Genomic DNA, 23,607 nt, shown 5'->3' with positions numbered 1-23,607 from the left:
GGTAAAGTAACTTAAATCCTAAACACCTAGCATTCCATTACACTATGCTCTCAGAGAGAGAGTTTTTTTTTTTATCATAACAAGGGGATACTAACATTACGCAAAGAGTATTGGAAATTAAACCCATGAGTCATAAAGCCAAATACAACAAGAATTTTCTTTAGTTTTATCCAACCTTTGATCTTTTAAGATCCCAATCCATTATTCCTTACTCATTTACACATAGTGCGCTAACTTATATACGTGCCCGTGTTCACTGAATTACCTTCCCCCCTCCTTTCCTTTTCCATTAAGTGCTTCAGCCGCGGAGTGAATTCTCGTGCGACACAGGGCATACGTACCGCCATTTTATAACATTTACCAACTGCCATGCACGAGTGGGAACTCATTATCCAAGTCTTGCGTATGCCGCAGGCACCAAATCACATATTGCATGCAAACCCAATAACTTCCCTTTCCTCATGTCAAGGGAAAACCACTAGTTCTTAGGGCTAGCCACCCACAAGTGCATGCCCAAAGGTTTCTGTTTCCATAGTGTCCCTACTCTGAGGCACTGCCAATCAATTAAAACTACTGAAGCACTTACCTTTCTTCCTTCCCCCTTACTCCCCACTTACTTCTGCTGGAGTGTCTCCTTTCCCTCTTACTCCTTACTTACCTTCTGCCTCAGGCAGAGTGCCACTCCTTCAGTGCCAGTTGATTGCACTGACCTTTTAGTATTGCTCGCCGGAGCGCACCAGCACCACAGTGCCACCATATCAGAGTAATCGCTCATAAGCCAATGCACCTGTACCTGAGGTACAGAGTGCCACCAACAGTGTATCCGCCCATAAGGACCGTAGCACCTTCAGGATCACTCCCACTTCGTAAGTGTTTCCACCCATATGGAATATCATACCTTCAGGAGCACTTCCATACCTACCGGCGTATCCACCCATAAGGATCAGACGTCCTTCAGGATCGCTCCATCAGTGTGACCTTCACACGGCACACTCAACCACAGTGCCACCTTGTTGAAAGGGTGTGACCCCACTGAAGTGCCACCACATTATGGGACACTTCACCTCATCACAGACCATTTCCCCTAGTCCTCATCATAAACTACAACCATGTCTCTAGAACATGGGCAAGGACGCAGGTTTCAAAGGACGGGAACTCACCCAGTGGGTGAAAGAGTAGCAAGAAGAGCAGAGGAACTATGAGGCAGCTCAGAGGAAGGAGGAAGCCGAACAGAAGCGGCTGGAAGATGAAAGAGAAGAAAGGAGAAGGCAGCACGAATTAGCCCTCAAGAAAAGCGAGCTGGCTCTCATAGAAAAGGAGCTCAAGCTGGAGAGAGCAAAGAAGGAAAGCGCTGAAGCTATAGCGGCCCAACAAGCCTCCAGCCCCATACATGCTGCACTAAATGCTCCACTTTCAAGCCTTAACTCTCTAGTCCCCAAGTGGACTGAGGAAGAGCCGGAAGCATGGCTAGAAGAGGTCAAGGCGCTCTTCGATAATTTCAACACCACTGAGGCCGAGAGGGCCTTAGTACTGACCAAACATGTGGAAGGAAAAGGAAAGGCAGCCATTCGCTCACTGAAGCAGAGTCAAAGAGGCAACCTGGCCAAAATCCGTAGGGTTATCACCAAGGCCTATGAGATAACCCCGGAGAAATGGAGACAACGGTTCCGAGGTCTTGCCAAGGAAGTCGGCTGGTCCTGGACGGAATGGGCCTGTCACAAGGCCCAGTCTGGGACTTGCTGGGTTGAATCCCTCTCCTCCACAACCTTCGTGGACCTCCTTAGTAGGACCATGCTGGAGGATCTTTTCCAATGAGTGCCTGGCCCCTTGCTGTGTATCTCAGTGATAAGCAGCCCCCCACACTTATGAAAGCCTGCCGCTTCGCCGACACCTGGGAAACTTTTAACCAATCCCACAGCACATCTCAAAACCATAGTGGCCCCCAGGTACCCCTCAGGCTTAACTCGCCTGCCTTGCAAACCCACTTGCACCAATTGCAAGAAGTTCAGCCATGCCGAAGCTGAGTGGCCTTTTCAAATTGGACAACCATGGGCAGCCTACCAACCACCACCAAACCTCCTCTCCTTCTACGTCTGCTCAACCTCCTCCACAGACCGTCACCGCAGGACGATCAGCCCATCCCAGGGGACCCTGCTGAGACTGTGAAGCTCCAGGGCAATCTTCTTCCGGATATCCTGCCTGCTCGAAACCTGATTAGTGCCACATCCTCTGTGGCTGTGCCACCAGAGAGGTCTCATCCTGAGCCAGTCTGGACACAGTCCGTCTCAGTAGCCCCTCTGGATGGTTCTAGCCTACCAGTGAGCCTGCCAGCCACAGTAGACACTGGCTCAGATATTTGCCTGATAGTTTGGGCCCAAGTGCCAGCCAGTGCCACTGTGGATGAGAAGACCAGGTGGACGATGACCTGGGTAGAAAACCACTCCAAGACTATTCCAACAGTCGAACTCAGGGAAACCACCCCTTGGGGCACTGAATCTCACCGCCTTGGTGTGGTGAGCCGCATCTCTGGCACGGAGTGGAGTTACTGCTAGGACGAGACATTCTCTGGGATGTCTGTCCCCTGTTCCACTCTGTTGCCTATCTACCTGCACCAGGAAGGCCACTCCAACCCAACCTGACTGGGATACAGCCACTGTGACAGCTGTGCCACCATCAGCCCAACCTTCTGTGCACCAAGGTGTGCAACGGACAGAACATTATCTAAACCACTCCTGGCCCAGTCCTCAGTCTGCACGACAGGATGGCCACCAAAAATCTCCTCCCTCACCACGAAGGGACACCACCCGGTACCGCTGCAAGATCTGTAACGTAAGAGGGCACTCCAAAAACTGGGCAAGGTGCCCCAGCAAGCTAGCCGCAGCATATACTACTGCCATAACAAGTCCAAGAGGCTCTGCCCTCCACCCAAGACAGGCATCTCTGTCTCCCACTCCTTCAGGCACACCGAAGAGTCTTCCACTCCTGGGTCCCTCGTCAGCCACACCTGACTCCAGTCCTCTGCCAGTGCCACTTGAGAGCACTGGGCAGTGCCAAGCTCTGCCTATCTCGGACAGAACCTCTACACTAACCTTAATTCCAGTGACTGGCCCCGAGTTAGCGCCAGTGCCGGATCCTACCCATGACCTGATCCTTCTACGGGAGATCCACCAAATCTCACTGAATTAGTCATTGCCCATTGTGAGCCGCCGACCCTTGAGGTTTCTTCTTCCCAATTTCTTTCCACTGTCGAGGATAACCCTCTGGCAAACCTGGATGTTACATCTTCTCTGGTAGACCAGGAACTGTCCGGCCAGGATGCAGACGCTGGCTCTACCATTACGACGGTTGTCGCAGCAGCCAAAGTAGGGAACCAGCCCGTAGCCACTAGGGGTACCCCTGATCCTAATCCTGACAGCACTTCTGGCTTTTCCCCAGAGTCGGTGCCCTCACCACCTCCCAGGAATGGCATAGCCAGACCTTGGAGGCCCCCAAGGAAGAAGAAGAAGGGGTGGAAGAGACCCAATCCAGAGTCACAGGCTCTCCTTGGCACTCGTGTCCCATTGGCACAGTACCGCTTCCATCTCAGAGTGATCCTAGCTGGTACACCCCCTTGTCACATACTATAACTAACCCTTCAGGTTGCTCAGATTCAATTTTACTGCGTGTGCTATTCGTAAAGCATTGCGTAGCCCAACATTAAGTGCATTTAGTTAGGTCCATGTCATTTAGTTAGTGCCAGAACCACTGGATAGTAGCCTATGTCAAAGATTTACCATGTGCCCATTGCCTAGGAGCTGAGTTCCCCTCTTAGCAGTTAGGTAGGTCAATTTAGCTATTGCTGTGCTAAAGCAAAATTCATCTAGGGATGCTAGCTAACTAGTCGGGACGGAACAGAATTTAGCTGAGACCTTACACGAACGCCTTTTCAAAAGGGGGACCTTTCACATATTTTCATTCCTCCCTAGTAGCCAGCCAGGAAATATTTAAAATTTGTGAATAAAAACACTTCTCATTTGACTGGTAGGCCCGATGCCTTGGCGGGAAGGTAGGTCAACATTATTTTGAACTAAAAAAGAGCATTCCCCGCTTCACCTGAGTGGAAGCAAGGACAATAGAACCCCTTTTGACTAACCCAATCACGTGTCCTGCAGATGAACCCATCCTGGCTGTGAGGTAGCTAGGAACTTAACCTCTAAGTTTAACCATAAGACCTATTTTTCTCCACCCTCTTTGCTGGCTGTGTGACTTTTTGCAGATCGACCGAGTCCTACGATCCGAACGAAAACAACTTGGAGGAGCACACCCTGGACTCTCACACCCACGCACTCCGTGCAAAACCAGCAACATGTACAGTTGGGCGCCTTTCCACCTCTTCCACTGATGATGACTAATCAAGTTGATTAGCTGAGCCCCTACATGTTAAGCACAAAACATCTACAGGCATCAGGTACGTCGACCGCAATTAGTCAATATGCCAGCTTCTTTCTCTCCGTGAAATTCTTATTCCATTTCTCCAAATTTCAATTTTCATTCTCCTAAAACAAAGCCCCTTTGTTAAGCCAACCTATGAACCAATCAGCCCGTGATTTGCCCCCATGACTTGCTCTGAGACCCATCTAATTCAATTAAGTGATCAGTATTAGATTATTCACTCCATAGTGTTAACTAAGGGCTAATTAAGTTAAGTAATTCAAGTGATCAAGTCCTCCATAGTGCATAATTTTCATGTGAGAGAAATTCTTTGTACTAGATCACTAATCCTGGCTTTTTTCCAGGAGTTCTGCCACGCTCTGCTCAGTCGAACCACCGCCTTGTCAATCAAATCCTTAAAGTACTGCCATATCAATACTTCAAGGAGTCCCTGATCGCCGCAGTCCGGAGCATTAATTTGTTCCCTCTCATTGCATACAAGATAGCCAATTTATTCAAGACAAAGTCACCTCGTCAGATACAGAGATTTGCTATGCTTACCAATTGATTTTCCCCATTATCTGTTCTTAATTGTTGTAGCATCAGCCTTTCAGATTACCTTCTTGATTATTCTTTTGTAAATAAATTCAGTTAACGTAACTAAATACTCATTCCACATGGCGACCTTTCAATCCCTGATTAACTAATGGTAAAGTCAAGGTAAGTTCTTCAATTATCCTTTCCTTTGGGTACAGCTTGGTGTTCTCTTTTGGCCCCTCTGGCAGTAAAAATTTAGAAAAACCTCTTTTCAAAGAGGACCAATCTCTGGCATATATATATATAAAATATCTATATAAATATATATGTGTGTGTGTGTGTGTGTGTGTGCATATATATATATAAAGATATATAATATATATATATATATATATATATATATATATATATATATATATATATATATATATATATATATATATATATATATATATATATATATATATATATATATATATATATATATATATATATATATATATATATATATAATATATATATATATAATATATATATAATATATATATATATATATCATTCAGTATATTATCTTTTCTAAAACGATCACATACCTGTAATTCCTGAGAGCCATTTGTCTATTATGTTGAAAAATAAACTCAATATTGAATGTGACATAATTCGGTATCCGTTAACCCGAACTTATTTCATTTCAAGAAATATTCTCCGACCGAATACAAGCGACTGTATGGCACCCATTATAAAGGAGATGAATACTCAACACCAACAAAAATAATGACATTTCCAAATCTCAGATTAGCAACTACGGTAACTACAAACATAGCAGCAATATATTCAAATAGAACTAATGTAGCAAAAGGGGCTGGAATATTTTTCTACGAAATATGAAAACGCATAATAACAAGATAGGTATCATTCCCACACCAGATTCCAATGTCTTCCTTTTGACTTCATCCGAGGAAGCCAAACCGAATGCATAATTCAAAGGGGTAACATCAAATTTTACGTCGAACTGCACAGATGACAAGCAATGTTTGCTCAAAAAAATAAAAAAAGTAAAAAATGCGCTGAAGTTTCTGTACAGCGTATAATGCTATATGAAACTCTCAGCCACGGCCCATGAAACTCTCAGCCGCGGTCCATAAAACCTCCAGCCACAGCCCGGTAGTGACCTGTGTTGTTGGCACCTATAGCGGTACCAGACGCACGATCACGGCTAACTTTAACCTTAAATAAAATAAAAACTACCGAGGCTAGAGGACTGCAATTTGGTATCGTTGATGACTGGTGGGTGGATGATCAACATACCAATTTGCAGCCCTCTAACCTCAGTAGTTTTTAAGATATGAGGGCGGACGGACAGACAAAAAGCCATCTCAATAGTTTTCCTTTACTGAAAACTAAAAATCAGCACAAACGAATAAAGAAACCTTTCCCCTCAACATCGATCTGAAAAGGCACAGAAATCTTGACTGAAGCTTTCTCGGCGTTGTTCGCTCTTTCCACTGAAGGTGGAATGACTTAACGAAGGCCGTCCGCTCTCCTCGCTATCTCTTGACATCATTTCGTCATGAATGAGAAAATGACAAGATGTCTATTTTCCATCAAGGATGATTCACGACTCCGTCTGTCTTTCTGCGTCCAGAATCGCCTTACCAATTATTCAGCAATGACGTGAACCAATGCCGGGAAGCTCTCCTTCGACGACTCTGTAGATCTCCCTTTGAGTCAAGGGAATCTTCCTTTTTCTCCCCTTCTGCTCTTCCTAAAAACTTTCGTGCCTTATATACTTCTCTGATATACCAGAAACTGGATATATGGAAAAATATGTAATTTGAGAAATGTAAATCAAAGCTTCACATATATTCCCTTCAATAGGCCTCCACGTTAACGTCAACTCTCATCAGGACTGCCATACACAGAGAGAGAGAGAGAGAGAATTATACCCAACCATTACCACATCTACGTTAAGTGATAATCTAAAATTATCGAATCTAGATGCTATTTTGAAATGGACTGCTTATAACACTGGCCCTGTTAATGCTAACCTGCATCCAGGACGCGGGCGCGACTTTCGGGCACCCGACCCGAGCATGCCATCACGCCAGGATTAGATCAAGGTTCCCAGAAGAGAACTGCCACGGCGTACAAGGAAGGATAAGCTTCCACGTGAGTGGGTCTAATGAGGTCCATTCCCACATTCTACGCAAGGAAACCCTTTCAATTTAAAACCACCCAGACTGTGAATGGGGAGATGTGAAGCTCCTTCCCTTCTCAACCCACAAAGACTTTTTAGACTTCTTGTTTTCCCTACTCTCGTTTTTTTGTTACAACAGATCATAATCTCTTTTGCGATTTCTTTATTTCAAAGAAACCATTTCAAAAGATTTCAATTAAGAAAAAAGACATTTTCCGATGATTGCGAAATTTTTTCCATAACCAACAGCAATGGTATGTTTTATGGCAATGCGTTCTACAAACTTTCTATGAGGATTGAGTGGGACGGATAATCCTTCACCTTTCAACAAAAATTTATCAAAATTGTTGCGTTGTAATTTGCACTATAATACTAATGTCCATTGTAAAATATTTTTTTAATCTGTTCCTATACCATCAGCATCAACAATATCATGACATGCATAAAATATGGTAGACAATTTTCATTCATTCCGGTTAACAAATGTTAAGAAATGGAGACAAAAATTCAATTGTCTGCACCACAGATATAAGCGATGCAAATGCACAATGTAAATGCCATATACTAGACTAAAGTTTCCATGATTTACTCTTATTCAACAGATAAACTATGCATAACTGCGTAAAATTGTACAGCAGCTCACTGTATGAATATGTTTAAAAGTTCACTGTCACTGATATTCTTATATTCTATCATGTTCTATAAAAAATTATGTTTATGTTTGATATATATATATATATATATATATATATATATATATATATATATATATATATATATATATATGTGTGTGTGTGTGTGTGTGTGTGTGTGTGTGTGTGTGTGTGTGTGTGTGTGTGTGTGTGTGTGTGTGTGTGTAAAATTGTAAAACTACGATGCTCTCTTAACTTCTAGAAATCTTCACACTTTTTGGATACGCTTGTCACTACGAAGCTTTTGATCCAAGAATGAAAGAATATGAAGTCATTCTGATGTCCTGTAACAGAATTCGAACTTGCATCCAGTGTATCAAAACGAAGTCAGGTTGCCGACCTGACCACAAGAAGGGTGAGTCTACTGGCGCTCATACATGCATATACCTGTCGAATTCAGATACATTTTAAAGCTGGAAAAGACCCACCTCACCATTGCAGCCAAGTGGGCAATCGTTTTGATTGCTTTTTATGATGAAACAGACAGACAGAATCTACAGAACACTTGTTTTACCAGAAACGAATGTAACTGTAATAACCACACTGCCTTTTAACTTCTCGTATCGCCCATTTGGCTACGATGAGGACGGGTCTATTCCAGCTCTAATAAATGTATCTGAATTCGTCAGGTTTATGTAAATACTCGCATGAGCGGCAATATACTTTTATCCTTCCATTGGTCAGGTCGGTAATCTGACTTCCTTCTGATACTTTAGATGCGGGTTCGAATCCTGCTACAGGACATCAGAACTATTTCACATTCTTGCATTTGGATCTAAAGCTTCGTAGTGACAAGCGTATCCAAAAGCGTGAAGAATTCAAGAAGTTAAGACGGCATTGTGGTTATTACAATTATATATACGTTTCTGGTATAAAAAGTGACCAGCAGATTTTATAATTTTATATATATATGTGTGTGTGTGTGTGTGTGTGTGTATGTGCGTTCTGATGTTCTTCTGATGTTCTTCACTAGTGAATGCGAATCAAGATGAAACTGGTCCTTGGCGAGTCGACGTCTTCCTCGTATAATTCAAGAAAATCTTCATCCTTGGCTTGATCCTCATCCTGGCTCAGATCGCACAGAACTAATTGAACCTTTCCAATTAGCTGACCGGAACAGAATCTGAATGATCTAAAAAAAAAAAAATATTGGTTTTTAACCCCACCCCGCCCCCACACTGCATTCAGGAGCATTTTTTTAAACATCAGCAACTGTGTCGGTTAAATGAGATAATCCCTAAATGTCAATATATATATATATATATATATATATATATATATATATATATATATATATATATATATATATATATATAATATAATATACATATATATATACATATATATATATATATATATATATATATATATATATATATATATATATATATATATATATATATATATATATATATATATAATTAACCTCGCTATTTTGGTTTTATTTTGACAGCACACAGTATCAATATACTGATCTACTTCTTGTAATAATTTAATATCAACTAGTGTGGCGCATCAGTCCATTCAGTTACTATCCTTTGTTAAGCCAAATTCATTCTCATATTAACTGGCCTTGCCTATTTGTCGTCCTCACTGATATTTCAGGGTCTTGTCCTCTGTTAAAATAACGATATATCATCATAAACATCGCCTCAGAGGAAGCGTAACGCCAAGGACCTCGATGACATTCGCCTCTCCGCCTGCTCTGTGCTGCAGCTTCTGCAAATCCTTGCTCATTTCCAGCCTCCCTTCTCACTCTCACAGTTGGTCATGAGCTCAACTGACAATTATCGAAGGGCTATGCGGAGCCATCTCCATCTCCCTTTCATTATTATCTTGTTTAAATGTAGAACTTCATCATCTTGTTAAAGTGTAGAACTTCATTATCTTGTTTAAATACAGACCCTCCGTAATTTTCCTTTTGGAAAATCTCTTATAGTCTCACTGTCCTACTAAGATTTATGTTTGTATAGCATTATAGATCGAACTTATATCAAGGGGCAATTTAATTCTATTTGATTCCTAATCTTATTCTGCCTGACCATTAATTTATTTGCCCTTTTAGTTTTCTAAAAAGAAAACTATTGTTCCGCCTTTGTCTGTCCGTCCGCACTTTTTCCTGTCCGCACGTTTTTCTGTCCGCACTTTTCTGTCTGCAGTTTTTCTGTCCGCTCTCAGATCTCGAAAACTACTGAGGCTAGAGGGCTTCAAATTGGTATGATAATCATCCAACGTCCAATGATTAAACATACCAAATTGCAGCCCTCTAGCCTCAGCAGTTTTTATCCATGATCGTGCTTCTGGCAATGATATAAGATAGGCCACCACCGACCTATGGTTAGATTTTCAGGGGCCGCAGCTCAAACAGCATTATGCCAAGAACACCGAAAGATAGATTTATTTTCTGTGGCCTTAATTACAAACAAAACCCCGCCCACTGCACGCCAGTGATTATCTAGCTCTCGTAAGGGGAATGACCTCACACTAGTTAACAGTCGAAAATGATTGCCAGTACGGATTTGACTCCGTTCGGTCATGTTGAGCTCCGTGCATGAGCGATGACACCATAGATTTGAGCTCCGGAAATTGTGAAATAGCATTGATATCTCCGATAAAAGATATGTTAAGTTATATAATATCACTACGAAGATGTTGGATCATTCTGTCTGTTCATTTTTTTTTTCTTTTTTTTTTTGGTGTTGGCTTACAAAAGCCATTCCACACAGACCACATTAACTGAAATAAAGCATAGACTTATGCAGCCAGTTCCGATATTAGGGTATTAATTCATCATAACCCTGCATGTCAAATGTTGATGTCATTGGGAGATTAGGCCCACATAAAAAAATTCTTATATTCTGAGGCAATGTCAGGGCATGGGCCTATGTGTCAATTTCTTATTGAAAATAGTTTTCTACCTATATTTGTTGGAAACAGAGTAGCTCTTAATTAATCTAGTAACTCCGACCCCACGATATATAATGTACAGTATATGCACACGGTGAAATGTACATGTATAAGCGGTGGATTTTGCTATATACGATGTACAGAAAACTCGATTGCACCAAAGAAACTTCGGCACATTTTTTACTTGTTTAGTTTTTTCTCTAAACTCCAACTCAAGAAAACCTGTACTGGATGGCCCTGTTCCTAAACATTTGAATGATTCATTAATCGCTTACGTGTCTAGTGTTCTCCCGTCCTCATTATTTCTCAATTTTTCTTATATTTATACTAAGTCCCATCTCTCTACATATGAGAAGTATTTTTATCTGTTAAGCAAGCTTTATAAACCTTGTGGTATATGCTGATTAAGAAGGCATCATTTGTATATTCTAAGTTAGTCAAGTTTCCATTATTTCTCCACTCTAAACCTTTTCTTGCATCTCCGGTCACATTTTTCATTATGAAATCTACGAGAAGGGCAAACAACAAAGCTAAAAAAAATTCCCTTGTAGCACCTCACTGACTGCATCTAGGCCTACTTCGTTTAGGTCTCATTTCAAGGAGCTGTGCATGCTTCACGGGAATGCCATAGCAACGCAACACCACCTTCAGTATTATTGGTCTGTAGACTCTGTCAAATGCCTTCTCGTAATCAACGAAAGCCATCAAAAGGGGAATTTTAAAATCCATTCATGCTAAACAATATGTCTTATACAAAAATCCGATGTGTGCAACTGGCGCATTTTCTAAAATCAGCTTCCTCATCTCTAAGCTTTTTATCATTTTCTTTCTCCAGGCTACTGAGAATAAGCAGACTGAGTACTTTAATTACAACCGACGAGACTGTAATGGTCACTCTTGTTTTGTACCTTTCCTATGACTACCAATTGCCAGTCATCGGGCTTTGTTCCCTCTGTACTACTGATGCTTTACATGACTGAGTTGGAAAGATTATTGCCATGCTATAATGAAAATAATACATTTCACATTTATATATCTTCAACACTGACTTTAGGATATGACTTCAAGTATATGAGGTCTGAAATATTATCAATCAAGTAAAATGGTTTCCGAGCTGAAGGTCCCGAAATTCACATATATATGATTACATATATATGATTATATATATATATATATATATATATATATATATATATATATATATATATATATATGTGTGTGTGTGTGTGTGTGTGTGTGTGTGTGTGTGTGTGTGTGTAATCACATATATCTGGACTTAAAAACTAGCCGACATCATCGGTTTATCCTTCCCATGAGCAGAGTTTTGGTTGGGAACAGGAGGAGAAGAAAAGACCTTGGTTCTGGTGATGATCACTTGGAGTGAGTCACGATGGTTAAAGGACAATTCACGCTCTAAGAGTTCCGCCAGACCATCGCGTCACGACAAACGCTCCACAATTCTCTTGGGGATACTCCCATGGCACAGGTTCACGCTACGCTTCTTGCCTCACCAATAAACGAACAATTTTTGCAAATTTTCCATATCATTTCCTATGGATAGTATACTGAAGACTTTACGATGTTATGTATAACTAAATGAGTGATCCGTGAAAAATTTTAACATGACTTTTATTAGCTGTAAATATTGATAGCAAAAATCTTTATTTCGGGGTTCAATAACCATAGTGGTTGTGACACTAGTTCACATAAGTCTACCTCTGACATCTTATGCCGCAGAGTCTGACAGACCTGCTCAACACCAGCCTAGACTCAACTGAGAATCACGACGCTTCTTCTCCCAAGAAATGAGATGATCTTTTGAAAGGTAGTTATTTCCTTCTTTTGTCTATTAAACAAGGTTCTCATTAGTTTCATAACATATAAACTGTATATAATCGTACACTACTAGAACACCCACAAGACTCAAACATGACTTACGACAACATGGATAAAGAAAGAAGCTTCATAAGAGCTTTTATAGGTCTCATTCTTTTTTTTTTTTTACCTGCATGTAAATGCACCCAAATACACAGACAGTTACTCTATAGTCCTTTTGTGCTTTAGGTATGTAGAATAGCTATGCTCGTACTGCTGCAATTTAAACTATAGAGGGATAGGCAATAAGGAAACGTTGTCAATGACGCCTCGAAAAAAATAATGACTAACCATGCATTGGTCTCCTACGCGGTAAAACACGAAGTTCGCCGTCTTATAAGGAGTTGTGATTTACACGAATTTTATCAATCTCTATGGCTTATTAACATTCATTTTCCAACAAAAACGCATCATAGCATAACAAATTCAAGTAGTGTTGTTAGCTCCTACGAAAGAAACTCATTAGATTTCAGGTGATCAAACCGTAATATGACCAATTTACCCGAGTGTCAGAAAAGTTTCATTAGTAGAACACCAAAGCAACTTAAAATAAAGTTACGAAAACAGGGTTCACTTCTGCCGCGAAAGACTGAGCAGTCATTTTCTAGCTACCACATTCATCAAATTCACAGGTGACCTCCATCCCTTCAGTTTTGTCCCTCAGGAGCCAAGGAAGCATATTTGATGTTCTTGGTAGCCAGGTCATGTTAGATGCAACCTTCTGATGCTCTACATCCGGTATTGAGCATATAACCATATTCTCCGGCATCAGACTGCCAGCCTTCGTAACTAGTTCCCTTGCTGGAGGGTATACTCAAGTGAGCTTTCATTTTTATACCATTTTTCCGTTTTTTAAGCCTCAAATGAAAGCAAAATTTGTTTGGCAGATTATCAAAATGATTACCCTTTTCAGCTTCTTCTTCCTGATATGCGATTTCTTACTTTCAGATTCCAGGCCAACAATAGTGTCCTCGACTAGCTGATGCACAAGTTGCAAGGAGTGCCGACCCCACCCTGCTCACTTATTCACCTCGAAGGTTTTAAAGATCACTCGATCTTTAGATCCAGTGCATGTGCTATTCCACCCATAGCAATTACTAGTGGAAAACTATTAACTAACACTTACTAGACCGTTACGCTACTTTGAACACTTTTCTTTATAAGTGGCATATACACACTCAGCTAGCTTTTGTTTTGTTCAAGATACGCGAAAAGAACTTAGATAACCCTGACAGCTTGAACGGATACCATGTAGGTAGGTTTCCCCATTATTTTCTATAAAAAAAAAGGACTAGGGTCCTTTTATCCGTGATCAGCACACCTTATCAATTTTGTTTTTTAAATAGCTAGCATTTTGTAAGGTGAGGGGAAAGTATGTGCGACTGCACCTGCTTCGAAGTGTTGTCTGAATGTTGAGTGTAACAATGACAGGTAAATCTCCATCCTTCACATGCTTTCTACAGTGTCTGGAAAATTTATTTATAAATCTTCCTTTAGAAACCCTCATTCTAGAAACTTGCTAACTGACAGCCGGTGTGCTTACGGGAAACAATTTACAACTAATTAGCTCAAATCAAGACAATTTTGTCAATGGACATTTTTCTAAACTTGTTCAAATTGATTTTAGGACTACCTTTGACCTGGTTCACCGTTAGTGTCTGTTAAATGCGGTGTCGGATACAATGTTCTTGTTTTCAAGCACAGTTCTTAAATTATTGGCAACAGCCTTCCTTGGTGTTTTTAATGAGCCTAAACTTATCTTGCCTAGCATTCCACTTCGCAGGGTTCTTTGATATTTGTTGATCCTAGTCTTCACTATTGATATATTCAGTCTAGAAAACAAGATGTGTAACGAAGTTGTTGCATATCTTTACTAAAACTTGGAATGCATTAACCAGTCGACTTACCTAGAGGCAAACATTATAGAAACAAGGGCTTGTTGATTTGCTGATCTCGCACAGGGACTTTTTAATTCAAAATAGAATACATTCTTAGTGTTACCCTCAACCCAAAGCTTCTAATGCTTCCAGAGAACTAACTGCAAAGATGTTGTTACATGCCTAAGGTTGTGAAAAAAAGTTTTTTATTTCGTGTTTTTTCATGAAAAAAAAAACGTGTTCTTCGTGCTTTTTTCGGTTTTTTCCTTGCATTCAATTTCTCCATTTCTGAAGACCTTACTTACAGTTACTATAGACTTATGATGTTATTCAAGACTCACACCTTCACCATATCATATTTCACCTCTTACAATGAGCAAAGTAGCCCTCCCACCCCCTCCAAGCACAACAACTGCCCACTGCCAGGCTATGCACATTTAGTTTGGTTCTGGAACAGAGCTTATTGATACGAGTATGATACAAGTTTCATTTTAACATGTTTTATACTGAACGCATGTTGCACCATCATACCTCTGAATCTGCTACATGGATGATACAAGTTTCAGTTGAACATGTTTGATACTGAACACGCATATGGCTTGTATCATAGAGACTTTTAAGGAACTGTTGCCAATCATGCAGTTTCCTGTTCAAATGCATTGAAATTAAAATAACTGACCCCAGAACCTCATGGGTTCAAGATATGATTGAAAAATAACAGTAAAACGTGTTTGATAATTGAAAATTTCAAAGTTCAAACGTGAAATATTGAAATTCTAATGATATAAATGTAGTTATGTACCCAAAACACTCATAATCTCAGGTGGCCAGAGACCATTAGTTTTCCTTATTTTTCCTACCTTTCATTTTTCACAATAGATTTTTCTTTCCCGTGCTAAATTGCCTTGTTACCCAAGCTCTAGGCATAATATAAGCACGGTTAGCCATTTTTTGTAGTTCAGAAAGCAATAGAATGTGAATGAATGTATAAAAAAAAAAAAAAATTTTGGTCCGATTTTTAGGCTGTGTCTTTTTCGCGAAAGAAACCCGTTTTTTCCGAAGAAGAAAAAAAACAACCCTATACATGCCTCCTGTTTTTGTTCTGCCACTGCAGGAAAACTGTTCTCCTGACTGACTACATATCTGCTGTCTCATGTAATTTACTTAAACATGATAGCTCAAACTGGTTGCCTCTCACCCAACAATAGCGATCATGACTAAGGCCATCATCGGAAGGAATATTATATATATATATATATATATATATATATATATATATATATATATATATATATATATATATATATATATATATATATATATATATATATATATATATATATATATATATATATATATATATATATATATATATATATATATATAAGCTCTAGCTCGATGGGGAGCTTCCAGTGGCAACATTCGAGCGCGGACACTGATGCGAACTACTTGTTTTGCGGAGCGTCCGCAACCATTCGTTCGAGATGCCAAAACTTCACACTTGCCAGCACCGAACTTGTTTTGGAAAAGTCTCCAGAACATCAGTTAGGGATTCGCCGATCGGTTTCAAATTGGGGTTTCTAATGCTTTGAAGCATCATCCACGACTGAATTCTTTTTTCTGATTGCAAGGCTGGTTATTTGCTTATTTTCTTATAGTCTCTCTTTTTCACATATAGGCATTCAATTCGGCGAAAGCTTGCTTGCAAGTTAATGGTCCCTTAGGCTCTTTTCATATGAATATTTACTTATTTTCAATAATAATAAATCTCTAAATGATGCTTAAACACAAAGCGTTCCCGCAAAAGTAATCTCTCCTGAAAACTCTCCATTGTAGAAACCAAGAGCGTTCTTCTTAAAGGACGAGACTCTTTTTTTTTTTTTATGACTGAATGCAACTGGTTTCTAACATTACGTTTCGTAACGTATGCCTCTTAGCCATGGTTATTAATGAATGCTTGTAGGAAGTGGAGTGGAACCATGCTTCCGAGGCCACTTGCTTTGTTTAGCCTGCCATGGGGACTGCAATGAAAATGAAACACAGCGGATCTGAAAGTAAACGAGTGTTGTTGTGATGTCACCCAGTCCCGGTGTCTACCCTGTAATAAGGATAAACCACAACAATGGAACAAGTTTATTCTTTGTTCCTCCTCATATCCAAGTACATACATATATATTCCGTTCAATTATACACCAATTCAATTACTGGCAATTTCTTTCAGTGAAATACAGCCGTGCTTCTTCGCCGTTTATAGAGTGAACAGAAAAATAGAATAAAGAGATGGGATCCTAGTTTTAAAAACAACCGAAAAGTCACCAGAGGAGTCGACCTGCGATAAAGCTTCTCTCTTTCTCCTGTTACCCAGCATAAAACAAGGAGGATTTAGGAATCCTGGATATCTTACAGCTATTCCGGTCTTATTTGGTCTTGAGTGTTTCAGATGTTTCGCAATAATCAGTTCACTCTAGTTACCTACAACACATGTGGTCTCGGTATAGTGCTGTATGAGCCGCGGCCCATGAAACTTTAACGGCGGCCCGGTGGTGGCCTGTTCTATATTGTTGCCAGACGCACCTTACATAAAATAAAAACTACTCAGGTTAGAGGGCTTCAATTTGGTATGTTTGAAGATTGGAGGGTGGATGATCAACATACCAATTTGCAGCCCTCGGGCCTCAGTAGTTTTTAAGATCTGAGGGCGGACACAAAAAGTGCTGACGGACAGACAAATAGCCATCTCAACAGTTTTCTTTTCCAAAAAACTAAACTCATGGCTAGCCATTTAATAGCAAATTGCAGGCAATAACAAACAAGTAACAGATGCCGAAATAAAAAAAAAAAAAAATAGCTTATTTTCTGTTGGAGGAAAGAGCTCCATTTACCTTTGCCCGAGGCTATAACACAAGAAGCAATAAGCAATGAACGCGCTTCTTTCCTCATTGCTTATGTCTCCAAGCTGAAGCGTGACTAAACCGATCCACATAAACATGTAAACATACTGGGAGGGGCGGCGGCATACTTTTCCACTTTTATTTCAAGCATTTTCCCTCCCGTATGTTCCTCGTCCAACAGACTCCCCGTCATACCTCAACACGGGGAGGGTGGGGGTGTGTGCTACCGTCCTAATTCTCCAACAATGTTCCAAGGACCGTGCCCTCACCTATCCCAAACAGGCGAGTCCTCACCACTGAACACGACCGGGAAAGGAAGGCGCGGCAGACTTTCAATTCGCTGCATTCAAAATACATCACAGTCGGGTTGGGGAAAAATGTCCTTCATCTGTGAACTGACACATGAAAGGGTTTTGGCAGAAAATATCTGCTCTTCACAATGAGTCGGGGAAAAAAGACTAAAACAGAAGTTAAATGCCAAATCCACTGTAAAGCGTTTTAAAAGAAAGCCTGTATCTAGCATATAAAGTACTATACAACTCCATTCACAGGTGTACAACCATACATCGTCCCTTAAAGCTGAGAGAAGACCTACTGTGATCCATACGAACGAGTCAAGATTTTGGAAATAGTTATTTTTAGTTCTATAATGGATTCGCTAGCTATTGCTGATTACCAATCTGTTTGAATCCATCCTGGATTTGAGATGTGTATTTAAGCACTGGAAAGATCAACTGATTATTATTATTATTATTATTATTATTATTATTATTATTATTATTATTATTATTATTACAGAAAACAAAGCAACATTTTTCCATGTTTTTAGGCACAAAAGCAACCCTCGACAGCACTGAATACTGGATGCCTTGTTGAGAAGCTTTACCCGACAAACACGGGTCGCCTGCGGATTTGATGATCTGCGGTGGAAGATTCATGATAAAGCAGCGTGCGGAATAAGCATGATTTGAAGCAGTAACGTACTACATCTACCTCACTTAACTGAAAGATATTTAAGCTTCGTGCTATCATATCGGCCGAGAATGAAATACTGTAGGGTGTCACGGGGGAAATGAAGCCTTAAACATTTTTACACAGACGATCTGGTTCTAAATCACCTTCGCTACAGGAATTCAAATACTGATACACGTCCGTCCAAGGATTACAATGTATATATACTGCGAAGTGCGGTACTCAATTCATTCTTTTTTGGTCATATCATAACGAGTAATTGAACAGTATTGCCGACAGTGACCTAGCTAATGCGTAAATTATGTGAACGTGAAAATCAAGTAGAAATCCTCACTACTGCGACATTGAGACAAAGGTACGATTATCAGTTTTCAAAATTCTGTAATACTGGATCCGCACTCTGATACAACTATGCTAATCATAATTAATGAGGGTTTATAACGTAAATTAATGGCATATAATAGTGCTTCACAGAAGTTCCTGGAATATGAGTGCTTTCTCCCTTTTGAGTGGCCATATGCTAGAGTGGCTTTTCCAGAGTTTCTGTTGAACGGCGATATTCTTATACAGGTTTTATAATTTCACGTTATCATCTAATACAGTGACCTGTCTTTCCATCACTGTCAATTTTCTTCAATATTTTGAATGACAATTTTGCCCATATATTGATTATCCATATCAGGATCATCATAATCCTCATCACTGCTAGCTTGAATTCCGTGCGGTGTGCAGCGCGGGTTTTCGTGACACAAACTTTTGGGATAACACATCTGCTCTAGTCTCTCTCTGATTGCATCTTCTATCTGCAGCAAGATGCCTCGTTTGAGGAAGACTTGGCAGACGTCCTCTTGCTCTTCACTGTCATGATTCTGTCGCATTCTCTCTTTTTCTTTGGGTAAATCGGACCTACACTTACAATCGCCTTTTTTTACGGCTTAATAGTCCCTTAAAAATTTTTTACATAACACAGAAAACAAAACATCACTTCCATAAAAACATATCAAAACTTACGTTAAGAACTCAACCATGAATACTGCAAAATAATGACTCATTTCTTTCTAGTGTCAACAAGCAGTTGCTAGCCCTTTAACGTAATGAAATGCAGATAAATTAAAACTGAGTGTGGTGAAACATTGTTGATGGGTTTGTAATATAACATCCAACCAAATCAGCAAAACTCATACACTGATTTCATACATTCTTCCGTCACTTGAATTAGCTCTTGTCAACAGAACACTGACAGACAGACAGAATTACAAAAATTTTTCTCTCTCTCTCTCTCTCTCTCTCTCTCTCTCTCTCTCTCTCTCTCTCTCTCTCTCTCTCTCTCTCTCTCGATTAATAGAGTAAACAAAAAGAAAATTAATTACTTAGCAATATCAATAACTGTTAGAAATACTATGGAAAAATACTCAACCGGTTTGTATATAATTCGTGACCTAGTATTATTAGCAATGGATAATTATTGCATATCTTCCAATGCGATCATCAGCAAGATTGTTGACGAAGTCTCAGATTTGGAAATAAAATCTACGGAAATCACAAAACATCTTTCACCTTTCTTATATTTATTCATCAAGGTCCTCCCCTCAAGGACGCGTGACGCAAAGGGCCTCTGTGAAATTCCGTCACTCGTGACTGTACAGCAATTGGTCTTAAACAAATTTCCATTCATCTCCAGCCCCCCAACTTCATAACTTATACTCTTCATTCATGTATCTCTGGGTCTTCCAACTTTTCTGGTACCCACACGAACAGACCTGACACTATCACAGAAATCTCCCAAGGTTAAGCTGAGGAGGACAAGTTCTACAAAGAAGGCAATGCAAGGGGGAACGTTATTGACCAAATGGAACTTAGAAGTTTGTAAATGGAAAGATGCTTCCTGAAGTGACTGCAAATGTGACGGTGTAAGTTTAAAATATTTTTGGGCTGTTGTGGGCGTGACATAAGAAGAGTAATAAAGATGATGAAGATTGGAAAGACACGTCAGTAGAAAAAATCACATGTGAGATGTCGTGCACAGTAGTGATGATGTAATTGAGCAGTAGACAAGGGATCTTAAGGCATATCCAGAATAGCGAAATGTTCCATATATAACGACAGGGTAAGATGACGTGATAAAAAAGATGAACAATAAAAATCTTCATGTTACTCAGCTTTCAATTCTTACTCATAATCCTCACGTTGGTCTTCACCACAATTATGTGTTACGTTAAAGTATTTTGAAAATATATTAGGAAAATGAGAATATGAATGATACGAAAATAAATAAGTTAGGAAAATACGTTACAGGAATAAGTTATTAGGAAAATACGTTATAGGAACAAGTTATTAAAGTAATTATAACTCTAAAAAGAAAAAAAGTCACCGAATTTTCTTCGGCGCAATCGAGTTTTCTGTACAGCGTTTAATACTGTATGAAACTCTCAGCCACGGTCCATGAAATCTCAGCAGTGGCCCATGAAACTTTCAGGCACAGCCCGGTGGTGGCCTGTGTTGCTGGCAATTATAGTGGTGTCAGACGCACGATCACGGCTAACTTTAATCTCAAATAAAATGAAAACTACCGAGGCTAGATGGCTGCAATTTGGTATGTTTGATGATTGGAGGGTGGATGATTACATACCAATTTGCAGCCTTTAAGATCTGAAGGCGGACGGACAGACAAATAGCCATCTCAAAAGTTTTCTTGTACAGAAAGCTAAAAATTGCACGTCATAAACATGAACCCAGAAAAAGCTTATCATAGAATCAAGCCTGGTTAGTTCCAAAGTGAATCTGGAAAATGGCGTCATGATGTAAATGATAAAGAAAAATACTCAGAAAGGATGTGGAATGCTTTCTGCTTGACAGCGAAAAGAAAGAATCTTCAGAAACTAGTGAAGGAGTTTGAAAGTGTTTACACGAGGAGAAATCGACCAAGATGCGAACAACAGTAAGGTTCATATGAGGGTCAATGAAATAGGAAGATGGACCAATGAATGTGAATATGGATGGTGGGAATTGAAGTGGTTGATTCATAGATGTATTTAGAGAAAAATATAACGAATTACGGTAAGGTTCCATACAGGAGTCACAAAAGAGGCGAAGCAAGGAAAATAATGGGGTACGGGCGATAGACTAAGAATCTGATTATCTTTGAAGCCAAGGTGGAAATGCATGAGAAGAAAAGTTAAGTAAAGTATACCTTAGTTTTACTAGACCACTGTGCTGATTAACAGCTCTCCTGGGCTGGCCCGAAGGATTAGACTTATTTTACGTGGCTAAGAACCAACTGGTTACCTAGCAACGGGACCTACAGCTTATTGTGGAATCCGAACCATATTATAGCGAGAAATGAATATCTATCACCAGATATAAATTCCCCTAATTCTTCACAAGCCGACCGGAGACTCGAACTCGGGTCTAGCGAGTACTACCGACAACTCTACCGACTCGTCCAACGGGGAACTTTGCAAAGAGAAGAGCTGCTTGTGCTTCTTTATATGTGGCATTAAAAAAAAAAAAGTTAAAGGATGGAAACTGTGGAGATACCATATACTATAGTGATAAAAAGGTAGCGTGGCTGAAAGGATGGATTTTTAAGGTGATTTGGTCATGAGAATTAAAGGATTACAATAAACTGGCTAAGATTACAAAAGTCGGAAATGTTACGAGGGGGGGAGGGGGAGAGGGAGGAGGAGACGAAGAACTAGAAAGCACTGGACAGATGGAAGAGGTATCAGAATTGAAAGGCCATGATATCCAAGATGCAAGAATGAGTATGCAAGTTAAAAAGGAACAGCGAAGTGTGTAGGTAACGGTTAGGAGCGATGATGGCGGACCTTGCCTTTGGATGGGAAGCAGCTCACGTTTTGGGAGCTCTACTGCACAAGGGGCTTCATCCACGATTTAGCAGTTACGACCATTGGAATGGCAATGACCACTGTTTTACTTCCTCCAGAGCCATCCCTTTATTAGGGAAAACGTGTATGTATGTGTATGTATATATATATATATATATATATATATATATATATATATATATATATATATATATATATATATATATATATATATATATATATATATATATATCACTAGAGGCATTAAAATAAAAAAATTATACTAAACAGTCGTTAATCAAATCTAACAGTCATCAAAATACATCATTAAATGAATATTTGTAAAACTGACTTCATCCGTACAACGAAAGCGTTGTATTATAACAGTTAAAGGTAATTACTGTATTTCCATCAGCCCGACCAATATCTAAAAAGAATCTCCGTTTATCATTCCATTAACCCAGTCTATCAAATGCGATGTGAATCACTCTCTATCATAAAGCAATCTCAGCTCACTGTAGCTCCAAAAACAGGCGACTGCAGACCGCAACCAAAACCCCGCACACATCCATATTCTGATAGTGAAAATTCTCGAAACAATTCAACAAGCTGCACGTCACATACTCTTCAACAACTTTAACCCAAGAGCCAGGTCACGCATGACAATATTTCAGTTCTGAAAGACATTAGACAATCTATCTTTCCGTATGCAAGCAGCACTAAAGACCATGTGCTAGTCGGTCCTGCATGGCGTGAAGACATGTCCACTGTACGTTCTGAACCTAACAATAACTCATCAAAATACAAATTCAGCAGACGGCCGTAGCCTTCAGGGGAGGATGGCAGTGGGAGAATGCTTGAATGACATTCCCCACAATCATAACGTGACTTTCAAACAGATACACAATCAACCAGAACATTAATTTCCTTCTTCATACGTTTGTGAAAGGGACGAAGAGAAAGAACACAGCCAAAATAAGTGAAAGTGAGGAGGGAGGGAGGGAGGGAGGGAGGGAGGAGGAAGGTTGTGGGCAAGATCTTAAATATCCATAACATGAAATTTCGACATCAAAATCGAACAGACAATAAGGATAGTGGCCATATTGCAGATTTGATTATATTTCTATGTGCCATGTTAAAAAGGCCAAGTCGAACTGAAATCTAAGAACTATTGGAATATCACATGGCAACGTCTTAGCTTCATACCTTTGGCGATATGGTAACGTTTGAGCCTCTCCTGGTCTTCATCTCGATCTCCTGAAAAGGGTACCAAAAGATAAATTAATTCCAAAATTCGATCAAAAATACAACAGAAGTCAATGAATATAAACATATTGCAGTAATAAGAGAGAAGAAAAACATAACAGAAGTCAATGAATATAAACATATTGCAGTAATAAGAGAGAAGAAAAACAACACAAA

The 23,607-nt window shown here is 39.8% G+C and overlaps 1 protein-coding gene across 15 annotated transcripts in view; it reads right to left on the bottom strand.

The window, feature by feature from the left end:
* LOC136826829 (uncharacterized) overlaps nt 1–23,607 on the bottom strand; it is a 1,026,023-nt gene that overhangs the window by 332,376 nt on the left and 670,040 nt on the right. For all 15 annotated transcript variants that reach the window (XM_067084297.1, XM_067084294.1, XM_067084301.1 and 12 more), the window contains one exon: nt 23,392–23,442. In XM_067084297.1, coding sequence (XP_066940398.1) covers nt 23,392–23,442 — 51 coding nt within the window. The remainder of the gene's footprint in view (nt 1–23,391; nt 23,443–23,607) is intronic.

Source organism: Macrobrachium rosenbergii, chromosome 41, assembly GCF_040412425.1.
Source record: "Macrobrachium rosenbergii isolate ZJJX-2024 chromosome 41, ASM4041242v1, whole genome shotgun sequence".
Classification (NCBI taxonomy): Eukaryota; Metazoa; Arthropoda; class Malacostraca; order Decapoda; family Palaemonidae; genus Macrobrachium; species Macrobrachium rosenbergii.
Note: the sequence above shows the minus strand (reverse complement) of the source record. Positions and strands in the feature narration are given on the sequence as shown.